This window comes from Cheilinus undulatus, linkage group 13 (genome assembly GCF_018320785.1).
Source record: "Cheilinus undulatus linkage group 13, ASM1832078v1, whole genome shotgun sequence".
Taxonomy (NCBI): Eukaryota; Metazoa; Chordata; class Actinopteri; order Labriformes; family Labridae; genus Cheilinus; species Cheilinus undulatus.
The window spans coordinates 4349857-4372272 of NC_054877.1; the positions used below are offsets into that span (position 1 = coordinate 4349857).

General features: G+C 39.3%; 1 protein-coding gene across 2 annotated transcripts in view; it reads right to left on the reverse strand.

Moving 5' to 3' along the window:
- Window positions 1-1298: 1298 nt before the first annotated feature.
- Window positions 1299-22416, reverse strand: part of cadm3 (cell adhesion molecule 3) — a 231281-nt gene continuing 210163 nt past the window's right edge. Inside the window, exons 8-11 of one of the 2 annotated variants that reach the window (XM_041803997.1) lie at window positions 20411-20583; window positions 16592-16612; window positions 5662-5787; window positions 1299-1449 (exon numbers count right to left, since the gene is read on the reverse strand). In XM_041803997.1, coding sequence (XP_041659931.1) covers window positions 1331-1449; window positions 5662-5787; window positions 16592-16612; window positions 20411-20583 — 439 coding nt within the window. In that variant the 3' untranslated portion in view covers window positions 1299-1330. The remainder of the gene's footprint in view (window positions 1450-5661; window positions 5788-16591; window positions 16613-20410; window positions 20584-22416) is intronic. The other variant, XM_041803998.1, reaches the window with a different exon arrangement.

The window sequence follows — 22416 nt, forward strand, 5'->3', positions numbered from 1 at the left end:
AAGAGGCTTTGCTACGGTTCAGTGTTTGGGAGCTGATGCAAAGGAGGGGATGGCGGCACTGGAGGTTGCGCAAAAGAAACCAAGAATTCAAGTCAGAAATTAGATTTATGGACTCCTAGACTGACAAAGAGACGGACACTGTAAACTGTAACACTGACGGTAACACAGCGAGACACTGAGGAGAGGAAATCTCTCCTAGAAGTCCCAATAAAAGAAATAAAGAAACAGAAAGGAAAATGTTCCTCATACAAATATTTGCAGTTAAGGTTAGTTTTCAACGTCATCGTTGTTACTTGAATATTTTTTACCCCAGATATTGATAGTATCGACTCTGCATTTCCACGCATGTAATAAAAACAGGCAGGCTTTTATTTTTTTGTTCTTTTTCGAGTATATAAGTTACTGTAATGCAGTAACAGACTGTGAGAGATAGAGGAGAGAGGGAAAGGGAGAAAACAGAAAGAGAGAGAGTGTATTTACAGCACACCAAACATTTTCTGTCAAGTAAAAAGAATGCTATATAATTCTATATATATATATTTATATATGTATACTGGAGCCCCTCAGCTTGGTAGCGCAAGGCGGGAATGCTATTTTCGTGTTGCATGTTGTATGGTTGCTGCGCTGTGGGAAATTCGGCGGGGTTTGCGAGGACGCGGGGAAGAGGTTTGATGGTATAAAAAGATTAAACCGCGAGAGGGAGGGAGATTATGTTTGTCAGTCATAATATGCTTTGGATGGATTTCTCTGCCACTGGGATGTTTACAGAGGGATACTGCCTTGTTAGATGGAGGGAATGAGTACACAAATGTGAAAAGACAGAGCTGGTTTGGGGTTTAAATGTTGAAGAGGTGGCATGGAAAGTGAAATATCAGCTTAAGGAAACCGGAATGTGAGTTACAATTTTGCTTTTTCGAGGCGCTGACAGTTAGAGATGTGTAAAAATGTGTTAATGATTCATTCAGACATGTTAGTAGGAGGCTCGTGTTCGTTCGAGTCAGTGTGAGAAGATTCTCCCCCACAAATGACTCGTTTATGTGTGTATGTTTGACTTCAGTTCGTCCGTATGTCAGTGCAAATCTCACTTCCCTGTATCAATGCAAAGAGGGTAGTACCAGTTGACTCGTCGCTCGATCCTGCCCACAGTTCCTTCCCTCCCCTCCCCTTCCCCGTCCCGTCGCCCCTCCAACCGAGTGAAGAACTGAAGCGTCGTGAAAACAAATGGAGGTTTTTTTTATTTCCCTTCGCTCCTTCCCCCTCCCTTCTCCTCCACGCCACGTCCTCCATCTTTTCCCTCCTCCTTTGATTCCTCCACCGCTCCGTCCTCTGCCTAGATGAAGTACTCCTTCTTGTCCTCTGCTCCAGAGTGGCCTCCCTCCGCGTTGATGATGGCCGTGTCCGCATCGGGAGCATCGTCTGAGCCCTTGGCCTCGTGGGTCAGATACGTGCCTGTAGAAGGAGGAAGAGAGGGAAAAACACATTGAGAAAGACATGGAGAAGAAATAAGACTGCTGAGGCAGTAAAAACCAAACAGTGGAACTGTGAAATGACAAAAGGCCAGCAGGGCAGGGACAACAGAGAGGAAGATGCTCCAAAATATTGTCTAAATGATCACTAAAGATGTTTTTGGCAGCTTGTGCTGTTGTTTTGGCCTTGTATGTGGTTGAATAACTTTCTGAAGTGTTTTATTTCCCTTTGGGGATGCTAGTGGACCTGAACCACAAAAAGAGCAGCTACTAAAAATGTTTTTATGTTGGTAAAATATCTGTTTTTCTTTAGGAAGTTTTTAGGTGAAAAGATTTTTTTTTTTTTGGTTATAATTGGTCTAGACTAAGACACTGAGTCGGCTCAGCAGGAAAATCTGTTTTTACTCTCTCTGAGAATTAATTGGTCTGCGGCTACCAGAAAAGTCTGGACATCCAGGTAAGAACTCAGTCACTTTTAAAAGCAAAGGTCGCAGGCATTGGGGATGACCTCTCGTATAGGGGGCGTTGTAGATATCGGGGGCAGTAGAGAGGCTCCGCCTGCTCTGAGGTCGTCAGCGTTAGATTTACTCATATTAACTAAACCAGTGGTTTTCAAAGTGTGAGGCGGGCTTCTCCTGGGGGTGCCACAGGACTTCAGGGGAGGCACAGAACCATAAACCAGGAAAAGGTGGTTTGCTCTGCTAACTTCTGCTGTGTGGGGGGGCAACATCGACAGATTTATAGGCTACAATACAGAGTCTACTATTAAAGTTAAGATTTTTCTGCATTGGTCCTGATGATGCTCAACAGCCACAGTTTTTTAAATAGCAATGATGTACGATTACAACAGCATGAGGCTGTGTAAACCCTGGGGTCATATTGAGACAAAAGCACCAAGTCTAGTGACCAAACCAGAGAATTTTTGACAGAAAGTAACAGAAATTTTTGTCACTGAAGGCAACTGAGACATTTGTTGCTGTAAACATTGAGAGAGCCTCTGTAGGTGCAGGTTTTTGGCAATGACAATGATCAAAAGTGAGTACCAGGCAAGGCTGAGAGTGACAGATGAATTGGTGTTATGCAATCCTGCGTCAACTGCATTGATCTAAATTCATAGATCCCACTAAATCAGAGCATAGAGCTAAATAATCAGGTAGTATTGGTAAAAAGTTCATTACAAACTGATTTCCTGGTAAAGATGGATGTTTAAAGACATGCAGACTAAAATATAAAAAATATCAAAATATTGAAATAAAAATCCATAAAGATGAGACATAAATGTTTGAAAATATGCTTGTTTAAAACTTTTAAATCCTACTTTTTAATGGGGGTGGGGCTCACTTTTGTACACTTTAAAAACCACAGATCTAAACCAGTGATAACAGACTCAACCCTCTGGTATCACTGGAGACATTTTTGTCCAAATGGGCCATCTTTCTAACCTTGCAAAGCAGATGGATTCGCCCATTTCCGTGTTTCTCGCTGGCAAATCCATCTTGCAAAGCTCCCATCTGAACAGTTTGGGCCTGGTTAGAGAAAGTGACAGGACCAATCGACGACAAGGGGCGGTACTTTCAGGTGCGACAGAGTCGCGATGTAAGCAAGCAGCAACAAGAGGCCGGTGCAATTATGGTGAAAGAATTTAGCGTGGATGCTGCTAAAGCATCACTTTTATCAGTACTTGACAACATTTCTTCATTAAAAGAAGAACAAAGAACTGCAGTGAATTGTCTCCTTTAAAAAACGGCAAAAGTCGTGTACTGGCATGTCTACAGTTACCACTGTTCACGTTATGCAGCTACCACATGGTAGCAGCTACGACGTCACGTGTTTTGTTGCTCTGATTGGCCCGTAAAGATGTGACAGAACATTCATCCAATCACCCTCTGCACTTTCCCAAACCCTGTCTATGAGAGGTTTACCATCTGGTGTGTCAGGTTACCATCTTTCACTTCGTATTGCAGTAATTTTGGATGTGTGACGGCAAATGACATGTTTATTTTTTGTAGTTGTTTTTTTTTAAGATGTTTGTCCCTGCTAAAATGTTCTACATCTGACAAACTGATACAAATAACTGTGTACAAATTTACATGTTATGGCTTTAAAGGATTAAAATGTCTCCTCTTAAAAAATTAAATACAATTTTTATCCATATTTTCTAACCAACTTTTTATCAGTAAAATCCTCCAAGCGACATCAATTGTCAAATCTACCAAATATTTAATATTTCCAGAATTTTGACCCTAAAATGCTGTTCTGATAACACAATGTTACTTTTTTGAAGGGTCAGCTTTTAAATTTACTTCCCTAATACAGGATTTCCAATGGATTTCCCCTTAAGACCCTTTATATCATTGTTCTTTTACTTTTTAATACCATTACAGAGTGTTATTCTTTTTACTGCACTAGACCAGAGGGCACCATTTTCCTATTTAAAGCCAATTGTGCAATGCAAGTGTATGTAACCAGTAGCCAAAGCCTGCACAAAGGCTTCTGGATAAAAAAAACTTAACTGCTTAAACAATTTTCAAAAGTATATGTTTCTGCAAACATTTTTTTTTGGCTCATTTTTACCCAAAACTCACTTAAATTTCACAGAGACACTGTACCTATCTGTTACACTGTATGGCCAAGCTTCCTGGCTATTACAACCAGTAAGTCCTTTTTAAAGAGGACATATTATGCAAAAATCACTTTGTCAGGCTTTTCTAACAAAAATATGTGCCTCTGGCCTGTCTACAATCCCCTTAAGTACAAGACAACCCCCCCCCCCTTTCAGAAAATGTGTGCTGAAACAAGCTGCTCTCAGATTTTCCCCTCATGATGTCATGTGGGGAGTTTGACCCGCCCCCAGGTTCAGTTGGACCTCCCCACTTGGAAGAAAGTTCCGGCCTCCTCTCCTGATCTGATCTGGGGAGCCACATCCATTAAGCCACAACCATGTCCTAAAAGGGGTGTGGTCAGGGGCGGAGTCAGACAGCTCATTAACATTTAAAGCTACAGACACAGAAAAAGCTCGTTCTGATCAGGGTTGAAACAGAGGGGCTTTTTAGACATGCAAAACTCCAATACTAAGTGGGTTTTTTTCAGCAACAGACTTCACGGGCATGTTTTTTGGGACCTCTGAGACCAATATAAACTTTTCTTAAAGGGGTAAAATATGTCTCCGTTAAAGGAGCAATGCTGAAATCACTGGAGGCAAAAGCCACTACTACTGCTACTTACCTCACTAGGCCCATCTTCAAAAATACTGAAATTTCCCTTTAGTTTCCCCTTAGTTTATTTTGCATGTCTGGTTAGAAAACTAAAGAGCAACTTAAATTTAGATCATGTCTCAGTCTCCACTGACTTAATATTCAATCTTAGGAAAACTCTGTACATCCTCTGGCTGTTGTTTTGTCACTTCACCAAAGTTTTGAAAGTTTTTATTGAGTGAATTGTTTTTTTCCACACAGACATCAAGGTCCATCAATCCATCACTCCACACTTCTCTGCACAGGTTTTTTTTTCACCAATGACAGTCATCACGTCTGCAGCAACACGTAAATAATCCCTCACAGAACACTGATCACCTAGCAGCTGTGTTCAATACTGCAGACCAGCTGGAGAGAACGACAGGCAGGGATTAAATCTGGAGCACTTTGATGATGAAAAATGTTGAATGTCTTTTAAACTTCACCTTTACTCATGGAGCATCTGAATTTGCTTGTTTTGTTTGTGTTGAAAGGTTTTATTGAGACCTGAATGGAGTAGAAATATACAGATTTTTTGTTGTCTTCCACTCTCAGAGCACACAAACATGAGAGAAAGCAACAAACATCAAGGACAGAAAGCAATTATGCTTCAACCACTTTAATTTAAACCCCGTATTGAGCATCAAATTGAAAATGTGCTGCTGACGTCAGGAAATCTATTTTCATAGAAGGTGATGTGGAAATGTATTAAAAGGTGATGAATAAACACTCACCTTTGTCATTCTTTCATTCTCTTATTGAGCTTTGAGAGTGAAGTAAGTGCGCTGTATGCTTAGAATACATATGAAGCTGTGTGCATGCCCCTGCATCTGTATGCATATGCATGCTTGTACGTGTGAGATCATGTCCTGGACGCATGTTTCCATATTTATGTAAGTGTATCTGGGTGTGTGGCCATGCATGCATGCATGAGGATGCTTTTGTCTGTGTGAGCAGTTGACCTTTGTGTCTGATGAGGTATCTGCCGAGGACGATGAGCAGGCAGAGCAGGATGAAGACGATTACAGCCACCACCCCTCCGATCACGGCGTGGTCCACACCCGAAGAGGTCGACATGGCTGTGGGGTCTTCACAAAGAGAGCGGTGGGAGGAGAGAGGAGAAGAAGACGTGATGTTGTAAAGATAAGAAAACAGGAGTCATAATGAGATAAAGGGAAGGGGAGAATCAATGAGAGAGAAAGACAAAGAGTGACAGAAAATAAGGCAGAGAGTAAAAAATAAGGGGACAGAGATTGAGAGCAGAGAGGGGGAGAGGAGGGGGGGTGACAGGTGAATATAGTTGAAGATGGATGATGAAAGGCAGCAGAAATAGAGGAAGAGAGGGAGAATAATGGGGAGAGTGACAGAGAGAAGGCAGAAAGAGGGGAGAAGAAGAGAGGAGTGGAGAAGACTTGTCAATATATAATACCCGGGCACAGCGACAAACCATCACAAGACAAAGACAAGGATATGAAAAAAGCCAGGCGAAGACAAGGGACCACCGCATCACCCTGCTTTAATAATCCTTCATGACTAACACGCCACGGGACTGTGCTGTTTACCCACCACGCTCCTGATCACTGCTAAGACCCCCGTCAGAGTGATGCTGGGTGAAGTCTTGCCTTCTACAGCAGCAATGTCTGCACTAAAGAATTTCCCATCAGTTAAGAAATGTAATAAACCCCCCAGTCTTTTACCAGACCCACCAGGCCTGAGAGGCCAGCCTTAGTTTTGGCAGATTTTTTGAGTTTAGTCTTTAGATTAAAAGTGTCCTCTAGTTTTAGTCACATATGAGTTATTTTCATTGTGACCAGTTGTAAAAAATAATAATTTAATACTTGTTTTCTGATCAATGATTGTGATTAGAAATGGTTACTGATGAAATCATTGTATATTCAGTTCTCTTGATATTAGAAAATGAAGGACACATATTTTTTTTTTTTTTAATGCTCAAAATAGGAAAAACAAGGGGATTTTCTTTTTCAAAGTCAAAACAACAATGAGCAAAAGCTCTAAATTATGTCACCTTTAAAAAAATCAAAACAACTAGAGGACAGAGAAGATAAAAGCCATTTTTATAATATCCTGAAATGGATGTTGAGTTAGAAATGGATAATCGTGTGTTACTTTTCAAAGTAAAAGCACTTAAATCAATTTTAGAATTGGCCAAAAGCTCTGAGTCATTAAGTTCACAATTTACCCTCTGAAGGCTAGTTCTGTTAGCTTAATCTGAATGTTCAAGCCAACTCTTTTTAGTTTTTTAAATATATCCAAGCAAGACATTTATAAACCTGCTACTCTTAGTACAGGAATGCTTCTAAAACTTATAATGTCTGTACTGATGTGTTGGTTTTCACTAGGTTGTTTGCATTCACGTGATCCTGAATGCGCCATAGGAGTCAGGAAGTTGGGACAGCCATTTGGAATCAATGGGAACAGAGGAAAGTTAGAGCTTTACAGCTCTAAATGGACCCGTACGTTGCAATTACCACCTGAAAGTTCCTGCATATATTGAGTAGGATCTCTACACTTTACAGAAAAGTAATTTTTGACACAGTTTAACCAGTCTACTGGGTGTGGAGTTGATCAGTATTACAATTTACTCAGAATATAGGGAGATAGGAGGCTGGAGGAGTACTGATCGAAGAGCCTAGCTAAGCCCCTTTAACATATAAAAAATCCTAATTTTGTCACAAACATGGTTTTAATTGAAATGGCGATATACTGGGTGAGTGATCGAGTATGTGCTGGTCATAAACAAGCCTGTGCTACGAAACGGCTCTTTTATGTTAGCCATGGTAGCTAGCTCCCATCTGAGTGCCAGTGTCATTTCCTCCATCCTTTGTTGTTATTTAATCCACATTTAAAAAAACAAACTGGTGCCAAATAAAGAGCCCTTTGGGAGCCAAACAATCAGCTCTACTGAGCTGAGCCAAATGATCCGGATCTCCTAAAAGAGACCGATTTTCCACAATGAGAAAGGCTGGACAGACATCAGCAGAGCAAACATGGTGACACTGTACTGAACCAAACCGGACCATATATGAGCGTTGTGTGCCACCACTAGTCTAGGCTTTAGATGGAGGCTTTTTAATTCCTGCCCGCTGTTGTTTCTCTGTCAGTTTTTAAACATTTTTTGCCTGAATTTAAAACCACTTTGAAGACAAAAAAGCAGGTTAAGAATAAAGAATGTTTTTGTTTTTGCACTTTCAATGCTTGGCTTAACAGCATAAAATGTGGCCGTTTTGGTAGCGTTTCTTTATGCACAAAAAGACCCTTGCCCCCTACCAGGAGTTATCTGCACATCATCTGCAAGCAACAGAGAAAACAGAAAGTCTGCTGCAAAAGCTAAGGCCTGTTTTGCTCCCATTTTGCCACTTGGTACTACTGTTGGACAGTGTCAGACCCTGACTGTAGATGATCAATCAAATGATCTGTTGTATTTAGAAGAGTGAAGTTATCTCTTCTCAAATAAAGAATTTTCAATAACTTTAATAACTTTTTTTTTACAAGGCATCAATGAGTTTTCCTAGAATAATGTCCAGTGACTGTCAATTAGTAGTTTTCTTTGAATTGCACATCCTTAAGTTTGATATATCTGAGAATCAAAAAATGCACTAAGATTCACCATGAAATTAAAGTGTTGGAGCATTTCAATACATTTTAGTCATTCACACTTTAAATTATGCTTAACATGGTAAAAGTATCCTTGAGTATATTAACTGAAAACATTATGTTATTCTTTATTTCTTTTCTTCATACAGATGACAGAAAATATAGCCTATCTGACTGAATCTATGTAAGTAAAAGTTTGTATATCAAAGGCAGCCCTTCAGACAAAGATAATTTCACTACTTTGATCTACTAAAATAGCACTGTCCTTTAATGTATCCTAAATACTTTGATCAAAGGTAGAAATAGGAATATAGCAAAAGAGCAAAAATATAACATCAAAGATTTCAGCAAACACAAAGCACAGAACAAACATATCCTTAAAACGGTCGGTCTGCTCCGTGCAGACGTGATTGGATTACTTTGAAAAAGTGTTGCATCATTCCATCTATCACTCTGAGTTTATTAAGATTTATGAGCGCTGATGCCGTTGATACAGATCATTTTGTTTGGTATAATAAGGCAGGGCGGTCCCACGCATCTCAAAGAAAGATGTGAGAGGCTTTGGCATGCTCTTATTTATTACAGCTTTGTTACAGATTATGGATTTGACTGACAATTCATGTTCATGTGAGCCTTCTTCTTATTCCTCTGTCTTATTTTGGTGGCTATGGTTATGTCTTTGCTGTGAGTCATTCATTAACTTCTGATTTGCAATCATATCGGTCTCATTAAAAGTTTTGTGCCGATCCCTGACAGTACAATATCAGATGGTGATTAATGAAGAAGCAGAGCAGGGGCTGAGGAGTACATGTCATGATTCATTCACTTTCAGCACCACGGACAGCTCCACAACCTGGAGCTCATACAGGCCTGCAGTCCTCTCTCCAGCCTGGGTTTATCCAGTGTCTGCAGTGCTGAATTGTATATTTTGTCCATGCCGTTAGTTAATTTGAGCTTTTGACACTGACTAGGTGACATTCATTATTACTTTCAGTCTGGTGTTTATCATTAGAGAGTGCTTATGTGTGTGTACATTCATCTCACTTACAGCTGGTAATTATCTGAGGTGCTAAAATGCATACATTTGCTGTTGTATCAAAATAGCACCTTGACATGTTAGGGGATTTAGCGCCCACCAGCATAAACACAAATTAATGCCTATGCTTGTTGGAAAATCACCATCAAACTAACAGAATTTCTTCATTTCTCTCTTTTCTCTCTTATTGTTTAATGTAGGTGTTTTTTTGAAGACACTTTGGATCACTGAGCTAACTTATTAGCACATTTTGGGCCTTTTCTTACTCTCTGATCTTAATATTCCTTACAAGTGTCTTACTTTATATCAAGTTTTGTTGATTTAATGGCTTTTAAACCATCTCCTGATTCTTCTAGCACATTTTTTATCAATCTTTAGTTGACTCTGTACTAACTTAATGTTGTTGTAAATGAGGGCTGCCCTTCAATAATCCCCCAAGTATCAATCAAGACTGATGATGAGCTCATTAGTACCATTTTAATGAATTATAGGTTAGTTGGTGACATGATGTAATAACTTCACACTGGTTAATCATTAGTAAAGCATCAGATCACACTTATCTGATAATCTAGTAAGCACTAATATTTATAATATTTAATGTATAAACTGAGATATAAATGTTTTATAGATGTTTGAGTAAAATATTAGTAAAGGTTAAGTCATCACCTAGAAACACACATGAATTTATGTCATTTATAAACAGCTACAAATGCTTTTTAAGTGCATTTGTAAACATAAGTGAAGCATGAGTAAAGCTAGAGTCATCAGATAGAGAAACATTTCAATAAATGTGTTTGTCATGTAAACAATAATGTTATAAATGCTTGTTGGCAAATTAGTGAAACATTAGTGAAGCTGTTGTTGCCCTTAACCTAACCTATCTATTAACATATATCTATTATCTAAACTACTTTTTTATTAATGTATTTATTTGTTTCTAAAATGGTATGCTAATGGTCCTTTTAGTCTAGTTTTAGTCCATAAAAAGTCCTCACATTTTAGTCTTTACTTTTAGTCCAAGCATTTATTCTCTTGCATAAATCTGGTACCAAATCATGCTATTGTGTTCCCTGCACTCTGCCAAACCTGGGGTCCCTGCTTTCTACAGCTGAGAGGCAGAATAGCTACAGATGGTTCGTATTTTGACAGATTTACCTACGGTGGAAAAATATCATGGATTTTTAATAGCAGAGTAAAACTAAATTACATTTTTGTCTAGTTTTAGTCATCTTGACAAAAACGTAGTTTACTTTTTGTCAGTTTTAGTCTTCACAGATCTATTTTTGTTAGTCTTAGTCTAGTTTTCGTCATGGAGAAAAAGGCTGTTGATAAATAGTTTTAGCAGAGAAAATTATCACTGCTTAGATCACTTCTTCAGAGACCCTAGGTGACTGGACTATTTTGATAATAGAATAAAGTTACAGGTAATCCCTATTTTCAAACCAAATTTTAAAAGGAGCCCTGCATGATCAGATAAGTTCATCTTGTTGGATAGATATTTGTATCTGTCGTATGTATATTGGACTAAAAAACTCACTAGATATCTGCATTTTGAGTAAATCTGAGCTTATGAACTCACCAAGAGACCGCCATGTTTTGACGTTGCTATGCAGTAACCGTTGATCCAGACTGGCAGTGTGTTTTGCTGCTTGCTGCTGTTGCTGCCATAAAAGCTTTCATACCAGGCATGAGTTTGCTGCGTGTTGGCTTTGTCTCCCTGCTGTCAAAGCTCTGTCATTTCTTCTGAGTTTTACCTCAATAACACTCCCTACAAGTGACTGGATTCAGTGTAGAGTGGAAGCGTGTGGGTAGCTTTTCAGAATAAAAGATTATGAATAAATGAAAAGAGTTTCTCCAAAGAAATGCTAAAGTGGGCTTTCACTTTGAAAAGCACAAACTGGAAGTGTTCGCTTACTGTGTTTATCTTTACCTGCAACATTTTGTGTGTAAACAAGGCTTCATAAATAGTAGAAGTTCAGGGAACAACTTTATCAAACAGACACACTTTAGCTCGTGGCCTTCATCAGGTTCATCAAGAAACAGATTTCAAACATATTCTACTGATGTGGACGTAAATAATTGCTGCAACAAGGTAAATATGGCTCTGTATTTATCATTTTCTTGCCTGGTTTGACCAATAACCTCTCATGGTGCAAATAAAAAATAGAAGGGACCTCAAATCTTAAATTCTCTGTGTGTGAGACATGCTGCGCCTCTGAGATGCAGCCCTAACACTGGCTGCCAGTCTGAAACAGTGGTTTCTGCAGCTGGCGAGGAGCACTCTGGCTAAGTGACGTCACAGTACCAGAAGTTTATAAAATTACTCAAAATGCAAATATATCTAGTGACTTTTTAAGTTCAATATACACATGAGAGATACAAATATCTATCCAACAAGATGAGCTTGTCTGATCATGCAAGGTACCTTTAAATGATATTTTAAAAGAGCTTTAACCAACCATCCTGTTTTTTAGGAAGAGTTTTCTAGGTTTTATTATACTCACTCACCCTGAGAACCCATTCCCCTCACAGCACTCCTATCAGAGTGCCGTGCTTTTACCCTAACCTAACCTTAGATATACCACTTTACTAATTCTTAATGTATTAGCAAAGCATTGGGAAATCATCAGCTATAAAATAATTTTATAAATTTATGTAATTTAAAAACACAGCTATGAATGCTTTGTTGGTTCATAAGTAAACATCAGTGAAGCATTCATTACCCCAGTGGTTCTCAACTGGATTGTGTGCCCCCAAGGCAAGGTTAAGCAACACCAGCTGATGACTTCAGAGGAGGAGCAGTTCAATGGAGTTACATAAAGTTCTACAAAGTCATTGCAGTTCAAGTCCAAGACATTGTCTGCATTTTAAATAGGACTGGAAAATGAGAACCCATGCTGGGCAGGGAAGCCCTGGTTTCACCCCTTCCTTTTGCAGCATCCCACTTGTGTGAGACACGTTTGTCTGCTTTTCACTCAAGACAAAATACAGATCTAAATGTGCACTGTATAATATACACAGCCACAACAGCCTGGCACCTCCTCCTCATGCTGGTCACCAGCCCGGTCACACGCTGCTGCGGGAGGGCATCCCATTCTTCAATCAGCATTTGTTACAAGTCAGCCAACGTGGTTGTGTTGGTGAGTCTGGCATGAACTGCACGTCTAAGCTGATCCCACAAATGTTCAATGGGGTAGAGGTCAGGACTGCTGCCATCCTCTACACTCCCAAATTCTGATAACAAGAATCAGCAGGAAGTACCAGGCTGTTGTGGCTGTGTATGGTTCTTCCACACACTACTGAGGCTCCTGTTGGTAAAAAATACCAATATGTATTGTTTCTTCAGACCTCAATCATCAAATTCACCAAACAATGGGAGAATCAGCTGTTTTTCATGGGTGCAACCAAAGTACTCAGCCCTGCTGCTCATCCCATAAATGCATGTTCCTTACAAATGTGGCACCATTTCTAAGAAGATAAACAGGCCTTCTATTGGTATAAATCTGAAAGTGTATGTTCATACATTAAGAGTTCATAGGGGGGAAGCTTGAGGATAAAGTTCGCATTTCATGTAGGATTTTCTGAGATGCAAGATTTTCACCCAACAGCACATTTGTTATTTTTCTCCTCACTTCAACCACTTCAGCTATGTGCCCCTTAGAGAAGAAAGCAACCTACGCAGAAATAATTTAATACATCATTTATTTCGCCAGACTTTTCTAAACGGATCTGATGCTGGGTGTCAATTTAAAAGTCACTCAGATAGGCACAACACAGAAGCAGCACTTCTCACGTCGCAAAAGCATAAAATGACTACGATAACACTCTTAATGGAGTGACAGAAGAGGGAAGGATGATGTAAATAAAAAGCTGGCTTTCACTTCTTAGATGGGGAACAAAAAACGGGGTCAAACTGAGGATAAAGCACATCATATGAAAAGAGCTGACTTGTACACCAAATTAGAGAACAGAAACACAGACAAGAGGCACAAAACTGAAAATTTACACCAGAGAAAGTACAGAGAGAAGGAAAGGACACATTTCAACCAGCTGGGACCACAGACTCTGGGTTGTTTGGCCAATATTTTTCGGGAAAAAGTCACATTTCAGGGACAAGTGAAAGGGCATGACAACAGCCCAACAGAGAACAGTGAGAAGAAGGGGGAGGAAGGGGTGGTGGGAGTTACTCTCAGCACCAGTCAGAATGACACACAAACACACAGAGAGAGGAGCGCACACTCCAGCTGGACGGCGTGGAGGTGAGAGGGGCATGCTGACGAGGCGAGACTGAGAATGAGCCCATAAATCCTGCTGTCAGCATCAAAGGAAAGCAGACAAGACCCAGGAACACCTCGAAGCCTGACCCTCCCCACCCCACCCTACCCCATCCCAACACACACAGAAACATTACACACACATATATAAAAACACACAGAGAGGAAGTGGAACACGGTGTAAAAGGACTTGTACCACTTAAGGGGTCACGGTTGTGTGTGTGGTTGTGTTGTTTTTTTTATAGATGGATGTGTGTGGCCCTGGTGTGACTGGTAGGGATGGGCGGTAATACCATAACCTGGGTTATTTAAAAACAGCCATGGTGTGACTTCCATTACTGCCATGAGTGCATGTTTATAATAAATGCCTTAAAAATATGTGTCAGTTTCCAACAGCAGCACCGCCATCTGTGTGAAGATGCTAAGTGACAACAGAACTACTGCTAATGATGCCAAGCTATTTTAAAAACGATCCTTACCAACTTGCTCATGCCTGTGTGTAACGGCATGACACTTCACTGTGGTCCTTTCTATAGTTTAACTATAGAACGTGCACTGCTGGCTTTAATATGAGTTTAAAATCCTTTAATTCGTCTTTCTGGGGTAATTTAGTGGAAAGAAATGATGCAAAGTTCAATAACCCTACATGCTGCACGCTTCAGCAGCAACATCAGGCACATTCAAACCATGAAATGTTTGTAAAAACATTAAAATTGCACTTTACATGTGATATGTACAAACCAATTCCAAAAAAGTTGTGACGCTGTGTAAAATGTAAACAAAAACAATCACTTTCAAATCTAATAACCCATATTTTATTCTCAACAGAACATAAAGATATATCAGATGTTAAAATAGAGCCATTTTACTGTTTTATGGAAAGATTAGCTAGTTTTGAAACTGACAGATGAACCACATCTCAAAAAAGTACAGATGGGGCAACAAAAGGCTAGAAAAGTAAGTGGTATGTATAAATAACAGCTGGAGGAGCATTTTTTAAGTAATTAATTTAATTGGCAACAGGTCAGTTAAATGGTGGTGTATTAAAGGAGCATTTTAGAGAGGCAGAGTCTCTTGGAAATAAAGATGGGCAGATGTTCTTTAAAAAGACTGCATCTAATAATTGTGGAAAAAAAGGTAGAAAAATGTTCGTAAACCTCCAGGAAGTCAACTCCAGTTCATAATATAATGAAAAGATTCAATGAATCTGGAGAAACCTCTATGTACAAGAGACAAAGCCAAAGGTCTACATTTGATGCTCGTGATTTTAAGGCCCTCAGGCATCACTGCATTAAAAACAAGCATGATTCTGTTCTGGAAAATCACTGCATGGGCTCAGTAACATTTCCAGTAATCATTGTCTGTCTACACAGTTTGCTTCCATCCACAAATGCAGGTTAAAGCTGTAGCGTGCAAAGAAGAAGCCATATGTGAACATGACTTGGAAATACCGCTGTCTTCTCTGGGCCAAAGCTCATTTAAATTGGATCGAGGGGATATGGATAACTGTTCTGTGGTCAGATCACAGACACCATGTCCTGTGGACTAATAGAAGAGGGACCATCCAGCTTATTATCAGCACATAGTTCAAAGGCCTGCATCTCTGATGGTATGGGGTTACATTAGGGCCTGTGGTGTGGACAGCACTATCAATGCTGGAAAGTAGACAGAGGTTTTAGATAAACATATGCCCTCATACAGATGACGTCTCTGTCAGCAAGACAGTGCTACACCACATACCACATCCACAGCAGCATGACTTTACAGTTTAAAAGTCTGGCCTGTCTGCAGTCCAGACCTTTCACCAACACAAAACATTTGCCACATCATAAAAGGAAAATCCAGCAAAGAAAACCCAGGACTGTTGAGTAGCCAGAATCCTACATCAAAAATGACAAGAATGGGAAAAATTCCTCTCAAGCAACTGGTCTCTTCACTTCCTTGATGTTCACAGACTGTTGTTGAGAGAAGAGGGGATGCTACACAATGGTAAATATGGCTTTTTCCCTACTTTTTAAGATGTGTTGCTGCATCAAAATAAGCTAATATTTTCTATGAAATGGTAAAATGTCTGAGTTTCAACATCTGATATGTTGTTTATGTTTTAATGGAAGACAATAAAATAAAATATGGGTTCATAAGATTTGCAAATCATTGCATTATGTTTTATTAAAATTTTACATAACGCCCCAACTTTTTTTGAAAAAAGGTTTAAGATAACTGATAATCGGTAGTTGTTGGGGTTTTTTGGCACTAAAGTGGCCTGCAACATTACAAGCTCAAAGTGAAATCATGGCTGAACTGTCTGACAACAGTCTTGGATTATTATTTCTCATATTAGCTCAGAGCGGGGAGGAAAAGCAGTAACATAGGCCCATTATGCACAGAAAGAAAGGGGGGCAATGAGACAAAACTGTATCTGATCTCCTGATAGAACTCAGTTTACCTGTGAACTGTGAAAACAATGCTTCAACTATAAATCACCTCCAGTATCTCTGTAATACCCCCACAATGCTTTTTTTGTACGACTTGAAGAGTTTGTTAAAGGATTGAATGAAACGACTGTAGCGATGCTCGCTAAGCTTTCACAAGTGCTTGGTCTGTCCTGCTTCTTGTTTAATGTAGTTCTTTAACACCTGGTGGTAATACTGTAAAGCACAGGAACGTTTTGGGATGGTTTAATGGCATTAGAAATGGATTCTACCCATCCTTGTTGTGAGAGTATGTGTTGTGTTTCAGAGTCTGCTTGTGCATGTATGAGCAACAACAAAGGATTACATTGGCAGGAGACTGAAATATTCATCCCTGCGCTCTGAAGTTCAAAGTGTCCCCAGAGTTTTTTTTTTATTATTTCCCAGTGACAGACAAAAACAGACAGAACAACAGACAGCCAGACCTACAGACAAACAAACAAAGTAAGAACGACAGCAAGTCAGAACGAAAGGTGATTGGTGGAAAAAGTTATACCTGGAATGTTGTCTGCAGCATCTTCTCAAGTGGATGAGTAGATGATTGATAGTTGGTGATTTTTGGATGGATGGATGAGTGGAAGGACGGAGGGATGATTGGTTGAATGAGTGCATGTTGGGTGGGGGGAGGGTGTATAAGAAAAGGAAAACAGAAAAGAAGAAAAAAGGACATCAACAGATGCGCAACGGCCACACGAATGCCATTTTTTCCTTCATTGTTTGTTCCCTGAAGTGTTAGCATGAGAGCGTGAATGTGAATCTAACTCCCAGTGTTTTGCTGCTTCAGAATAGAAACACAGTGTAAAAGACTGCTTTTACACTCCTCTACTTTGATATTTTTCTTGTGTAATGAGAAAATATCAAAGTAGTTGCTTGAAAGGTGTTTGGCCTTCCATTCCTTTCTCGCAGAGCAGCCATTTTCTCTGATGTCAGGGCTGGAAGCTAAAATGCTATTATACTCTTGTACTGCCATGTTCAAGGCTACAAAAATTATCAAACCTGACACACTTTTTATCTTTTTCTACTTACAAATTAATAAGCACAAGTAAAACCACAGATATGTGGAACATTTTAGAGTACATTAGATATATTTTGGGTTAAAAAATAACACTTGACATGAGTGGCACTCAAGAAGGGGCTCAGTCAGATAGCCAAAACACTCTTCTAGCAGCACCAAGGAATAACTGTTTTCATTTTTGATGGTACATACTGTTAACATTATTACTGACATCATATCCATAAGAATAAGTTAAAGACAGATGAATGGCCTGGACAGCCATGGACTTGTCTCATTCATTGCTGTTGCTCCCTCCCCTCTCTGGTTCTGAAGTTGGGTCTTCATGACTAATACACAATAAGAACAATCTAGCCTTGCCCTCTTTAGAAAGTGTTTTGAGAAAGCACTGGCTATGAATTTGCCTTATACAAATACAGATTAATACTAAAAACTATTAATACTAAAACAACAAGAATTCTGTTTGGTGCAGTTTGGTGTCCACTCATTCTTGTCATCTTTGCTTAATCTGTCACTGTCCACTTTGCTTTATTCTCTGTATCAGATAGTTCAAAGACTGGGCTAACTGGCTCCTTTAAGCAAACAGCTGGTGTGTGAACTGGTGCCATAAAGTTGTGCACTCTCCTTGTGAAAGAATGGCAGCCCACAGTCAAAGTTATCTAGTGCTGAAAACACGAAACCATGCTGCTCTATTTAAATCAGATAGTTGCTGTTATCCTTGTTTAATGTGATTGTTCAGGTCACCTTTGACACCATTTTGAGTTGGGAATGTAAAAGTAGAGGTTGCATACTGTTGCTTTGAATCTATTTATATCTAAATAAACAGATTTAATCTAAATATACTCAATTCAATGTATAAATAAAGAAATAAAAATATATTTTGAATAAAAAATAAACAGCCAATCAAGCAGGTCATGCCTGGGGCTACATGGCAGCCATCTTGGTGAGGGGGAGCTGTACATACCAATGATGTTAAGTCTACTATCCATTATGAATGTTCATATTTAACTGAAATGAGAAGTTATTTTCAAGTTATTTGTTTGGTCACAAATTGACAGACATATATGTGATCTATGATATTTTTTTTTTTTTGTTTGTTTTTTTTATAAAACAGCATTTTTTTTTCCAACCAAAATTCTCTATTTTAGTAACATCATTCATAAAAGAAAATCAGAGTAATTTGTTATTTGCTTATTGATATTTTTAAACTGTAATTTTCTTACTTTTTAGTAACCGAATTTTGAAGTGGTGAACAATATTTTTTGTCAGTTTATATTTCCATTACAGCTGTCAAAAGACCAGAATTTTAAGTGCAGTTAATTAATTTCCGAATTTCTGCAGATATTGTGATAAATCACAGCCTTTCATTGCATTTTAAAATGACATGATTTTGCGTTTTAATCTGTTTTTGTGTCATTTTCCATTTTTCTACTGTCTTGAACCAGGGTTAATTGACCTCCTACTTGGATACAGACCTACTCTAAAGGGTAGATTGAAAATTTAACATGAATTAACCATTGAAAAAAAATTGTTATGGATTGAAAAGGAACTAAGGGAACACTAAGCAAGCTAAAATAAGGTTGAGGTGATCTTTGATTGGTCCACAGAGTAGAATAAGACATTAGGGAGCATTGGTCAAAGAAAATTATTGGCTTAAAAATCTAGTCAAGGAAAAGTATTTCATTTAAAGTTTGCATCAATTGCTGAGTACTAAGTAGCCACTGGAGCTGCACAGTATACTATGATCTTTCCTTTTTAGCAATAACAACATGAGAATATAAATCACCTACCAGGTTGCTCAGGTAAAGACACACCATAACAATAAAATGAAATGCAACAGCTGTTATGAGATGTGGAAAACCTCTTCATTTTGATTTCTAGCTGTTGATTTTTTTAATCAGCAATTGGTGATTTCCCTTGACATATACATAAGTGAAAATAAAATTTAGGGATGCATGTGATTAACTGGCTAACCGGCTAAATTCTGGTATCCAATTAGCCAGTGCCAAATTTACTGGTTGGTGAAACCATTATCTATCATTTTTGATAAATACAGGCCTGAATGCTCTTTTAAACTGGAATGAAGCCTGGTGCTTCTACTAGTCACAGTAGCTTCAGTTAATGGTCGTTGACTTCCTGACAGAGCTGGGGGGGAAGCGATAACTTTAGCCCCACTCTACTCAGCATACCAGCCTCACATCATATATAAACTGACACAAAGACCCTGGAATGAATTTGACTGTTTTGTGGAAATTATCTCCACTTTAGTCGGTTAGGACAATTTATAAGCACATTTAGCCAAACAGGGAAATAACTGCCTGAGAGCATCCTTTTATAAATTGCAATTATAAAAATGCATTTATTGTGGCCCTTTGTAATCAAAATGAATGCAATTATCCTGACAGCTCTGACATCTACACATTATTTTTGGTGTCAAGAAGCTGTCTAACATTATAACAGCACTTGAAACTTCCATCCCAATTTCTATATCAGAGAGAAATGGCCGCCATGTGAATACATGAGTGAACTAAGCCTTTGTTTGCAAGTGTGTGTGCAAGAGTGTAACTCAGGTGGGTTTACCTGTGAAAGTGTAAACTCCATTCAGCTGGACGGAAACTGAGGGAGTAAGGGAGGAGGTGAGGGGGAAGTCAGAGCCAGTGGCAGCGGAGGGAGCAATGCTTGCAGAGGAAGAGTCGGGGGAAAATGTCAGGTCGGGGAAGAGGGCGTTGGAGCGGGTGGTGGTGGAGATTTCAGGGTTGGCTGTCAACCCGTCAGAAGTGGTCGGGACGGAGGAAGGGGAGGATTCAGGGGAGGAGGTGGGGTCAGAGCCGGAGCCAGACAAGACGTCAGTGAAAGGGGTAGAGGAGGAAACAGTGGCGGTAGAGGGGGAAGAAGGATCGCTTGGGGAGGTGGCGTCTGGGGCGTCTGGGTCCATGGGGTCTTTGGGGAAGGAAGGAGGAGGAGGAGGAGGGGAAAATGGAGTGGAAGGTGTAGGTGTGAGCAAGCCGAGTGAAAAAATGGCCCAAAGATTCAACGACACATAAAAGCGAAGGGAAAGAAGCGCAATTAAGAGCGAAAGCAGTTGGATGGTAAGCGTTGTGGTTATGGTGGCGCGGTTGGATGACAAAAATCAAAAAATGAAAAGGAGGAAAGAAACGAAAGAAAATCAGAAGAGAAAAAAGATGGAAGTACAAGCAAAAGCAGACAGAGATAAAAAAAGCTGATGAAGAAAAGTAAAAGAAGACTTTTTCTACACCTCCCTTTCAGTATAACATTCCTTCATCTTTTCACTTTTCCTTTTACCTTGCACCAGAAGTGTGTACTCCCCCTGGCTGTTTCCGATGCCGTTGTCAGCGTTGCAGAGATAGACGCCATTGTCGGATTTGTTGAGCATCTCGAAGCGCAGGAAAGCTCCATCAGCCTTGGCCAGTGGGGGGAGCTCTCCATCCTTCTTCTCCCACATGAACGAGGCAGGCCTGAGACAGGGGAGACAGACAGAGAGAGAGAATAAGAGTCCCGAGGTGAACTGAACGGGCTCTGCTAAAGTAAGTAAAAGTAAAAATCAAAAGAGGGCCAGAGTGATGAGAGGAGAAGGGGAGCTGTGACAAGTGCTGCAGGAGAGAGAGAGAAAAAACACCAAATGATCAAGGGGAAAGTAAAGATGGAAGAGAAAAAGAAGAGGAGAGGAGAGGCTGGGAGGGACGATGATGAAAAAAGGGAAGATAAAAGCAAAAGAGGAGAGAGAGAGAGAGAGCAAATAACAAAAAGAGATGGATGTAAAAGCAAGAAAATAGAGAAGCCGCTGAGGGAGAATTAACAAGTTTGGGTGGATTAGAAGACAATGGGCCTCTGGGCACGGACATGTAAAAGGCCCCCAAACTCTCCGACATCAGAGAAAGACTCACACTGGTTTCATTCATAAGCACTTTGTCTTTTTGTCGTTCCTTTGCTTATCCTTCTGCTCCTTTAGAAATCTTTACAGTTGTTTTTCTTGACTCTTTGTTGTTGTTTTGTAGTCTTTTGAAGCTTGTTTGTGCCTCATTTTAAGTATTTTATACAACTTTTCAGTTAGGTCGTTCTTCTGGGTGGTAATGTAGATGAGTGTTTCTTTTGTTCTGACTTTATGTTGCTTTTTCAACTAATGTTAAGGAGTAGGGCTGTCAGCATTACTGCATTAATTGCAATTAGTTAAGGTCCATAATTAGGGCATTCATTTTTTTATAACCATTAACTGCATGCTTTGATTAGGCTTAGGTAAAGCTGCAGCAGTGTCTCTGCAGCCACAGTGATGTAAGAGAAGTCCACCACTGCTCCTCAATGCTCAGCAGATGAGTCAGAAGTTAATATTCCCTTATTTCCTTTTCACTCCACGACAAGTTCCTTTTTCCATAGTTCAGTAAATGCCACAATATTCAGTCTTTTCAAAGTTCCTTCTATTCTTTCAAAATAAAAGGTGGTCTGTTTCCAAACAGGAAGTCAGTCACTCTTAGTTTTAAGACAGTACAACAATCTAAAACGACTTTTAAAAACAGACAAGTCAAATTTCAAATGGGAAGATTAACTGCTATTAAAATTGTGACTGTTTCACATCTCTAGTTGTTTCATTTAGTTTTATTTCTCTTTTTGCAACTCTTTTTTATGTCTTTGAAGTCATTTCACAACTCCTGTAAGTTCTTCAACTTGTTTTATTGTAGTTCTGTTCTCTGTAGCTGCTTTTTTAATTAGTTTAGCTGTTTTATTTTCTTTTAAAGGAGTGGTTGTGTGCTCTTCGTAGTTTTGTCTCTCCCCTTTATAGTTGAGGTATCTCTGTTTTTTGTTTTCTGCCACAAGAATTTCCCTTTCCATTTGTCTCTTTAAAATTCACGTCTTTGAAGGTGATTTTACATTTCATCTGATTCTGGCTGTATTCAGAATCTCTGATGTAGTTTAGCTGATATTTTGTGGTTCTTATATCTTTTATAGTTGTGATTTTATGCCCAATTTTTAAACCTCTGGCTTTTTTTGTGTAGTTTTCTCTATTATATTAGTTTTCTAAGTCTAAATAGTTCATATAAGTTTTCTAATCTTTTACATTGTTTGACTTCTTAGTTTTGCATCTCTTTGTAGCTGCGTTGTCCCTCTGTGAAGCGGTTCTATTTATTTAAAAAGCTGTTTCTATTTTGGTCTAACCTCTGATAGACGGCATTAGGGAAAGGGCAGAGCCTTTGAAAAAAAAAAAAACTCAGAGGGTGATTGGATAAACGTTCTGTCTGTCACAACTTTACAGGCTAACCAGCGCAACAAATCACATGACATCATAACCACTACCG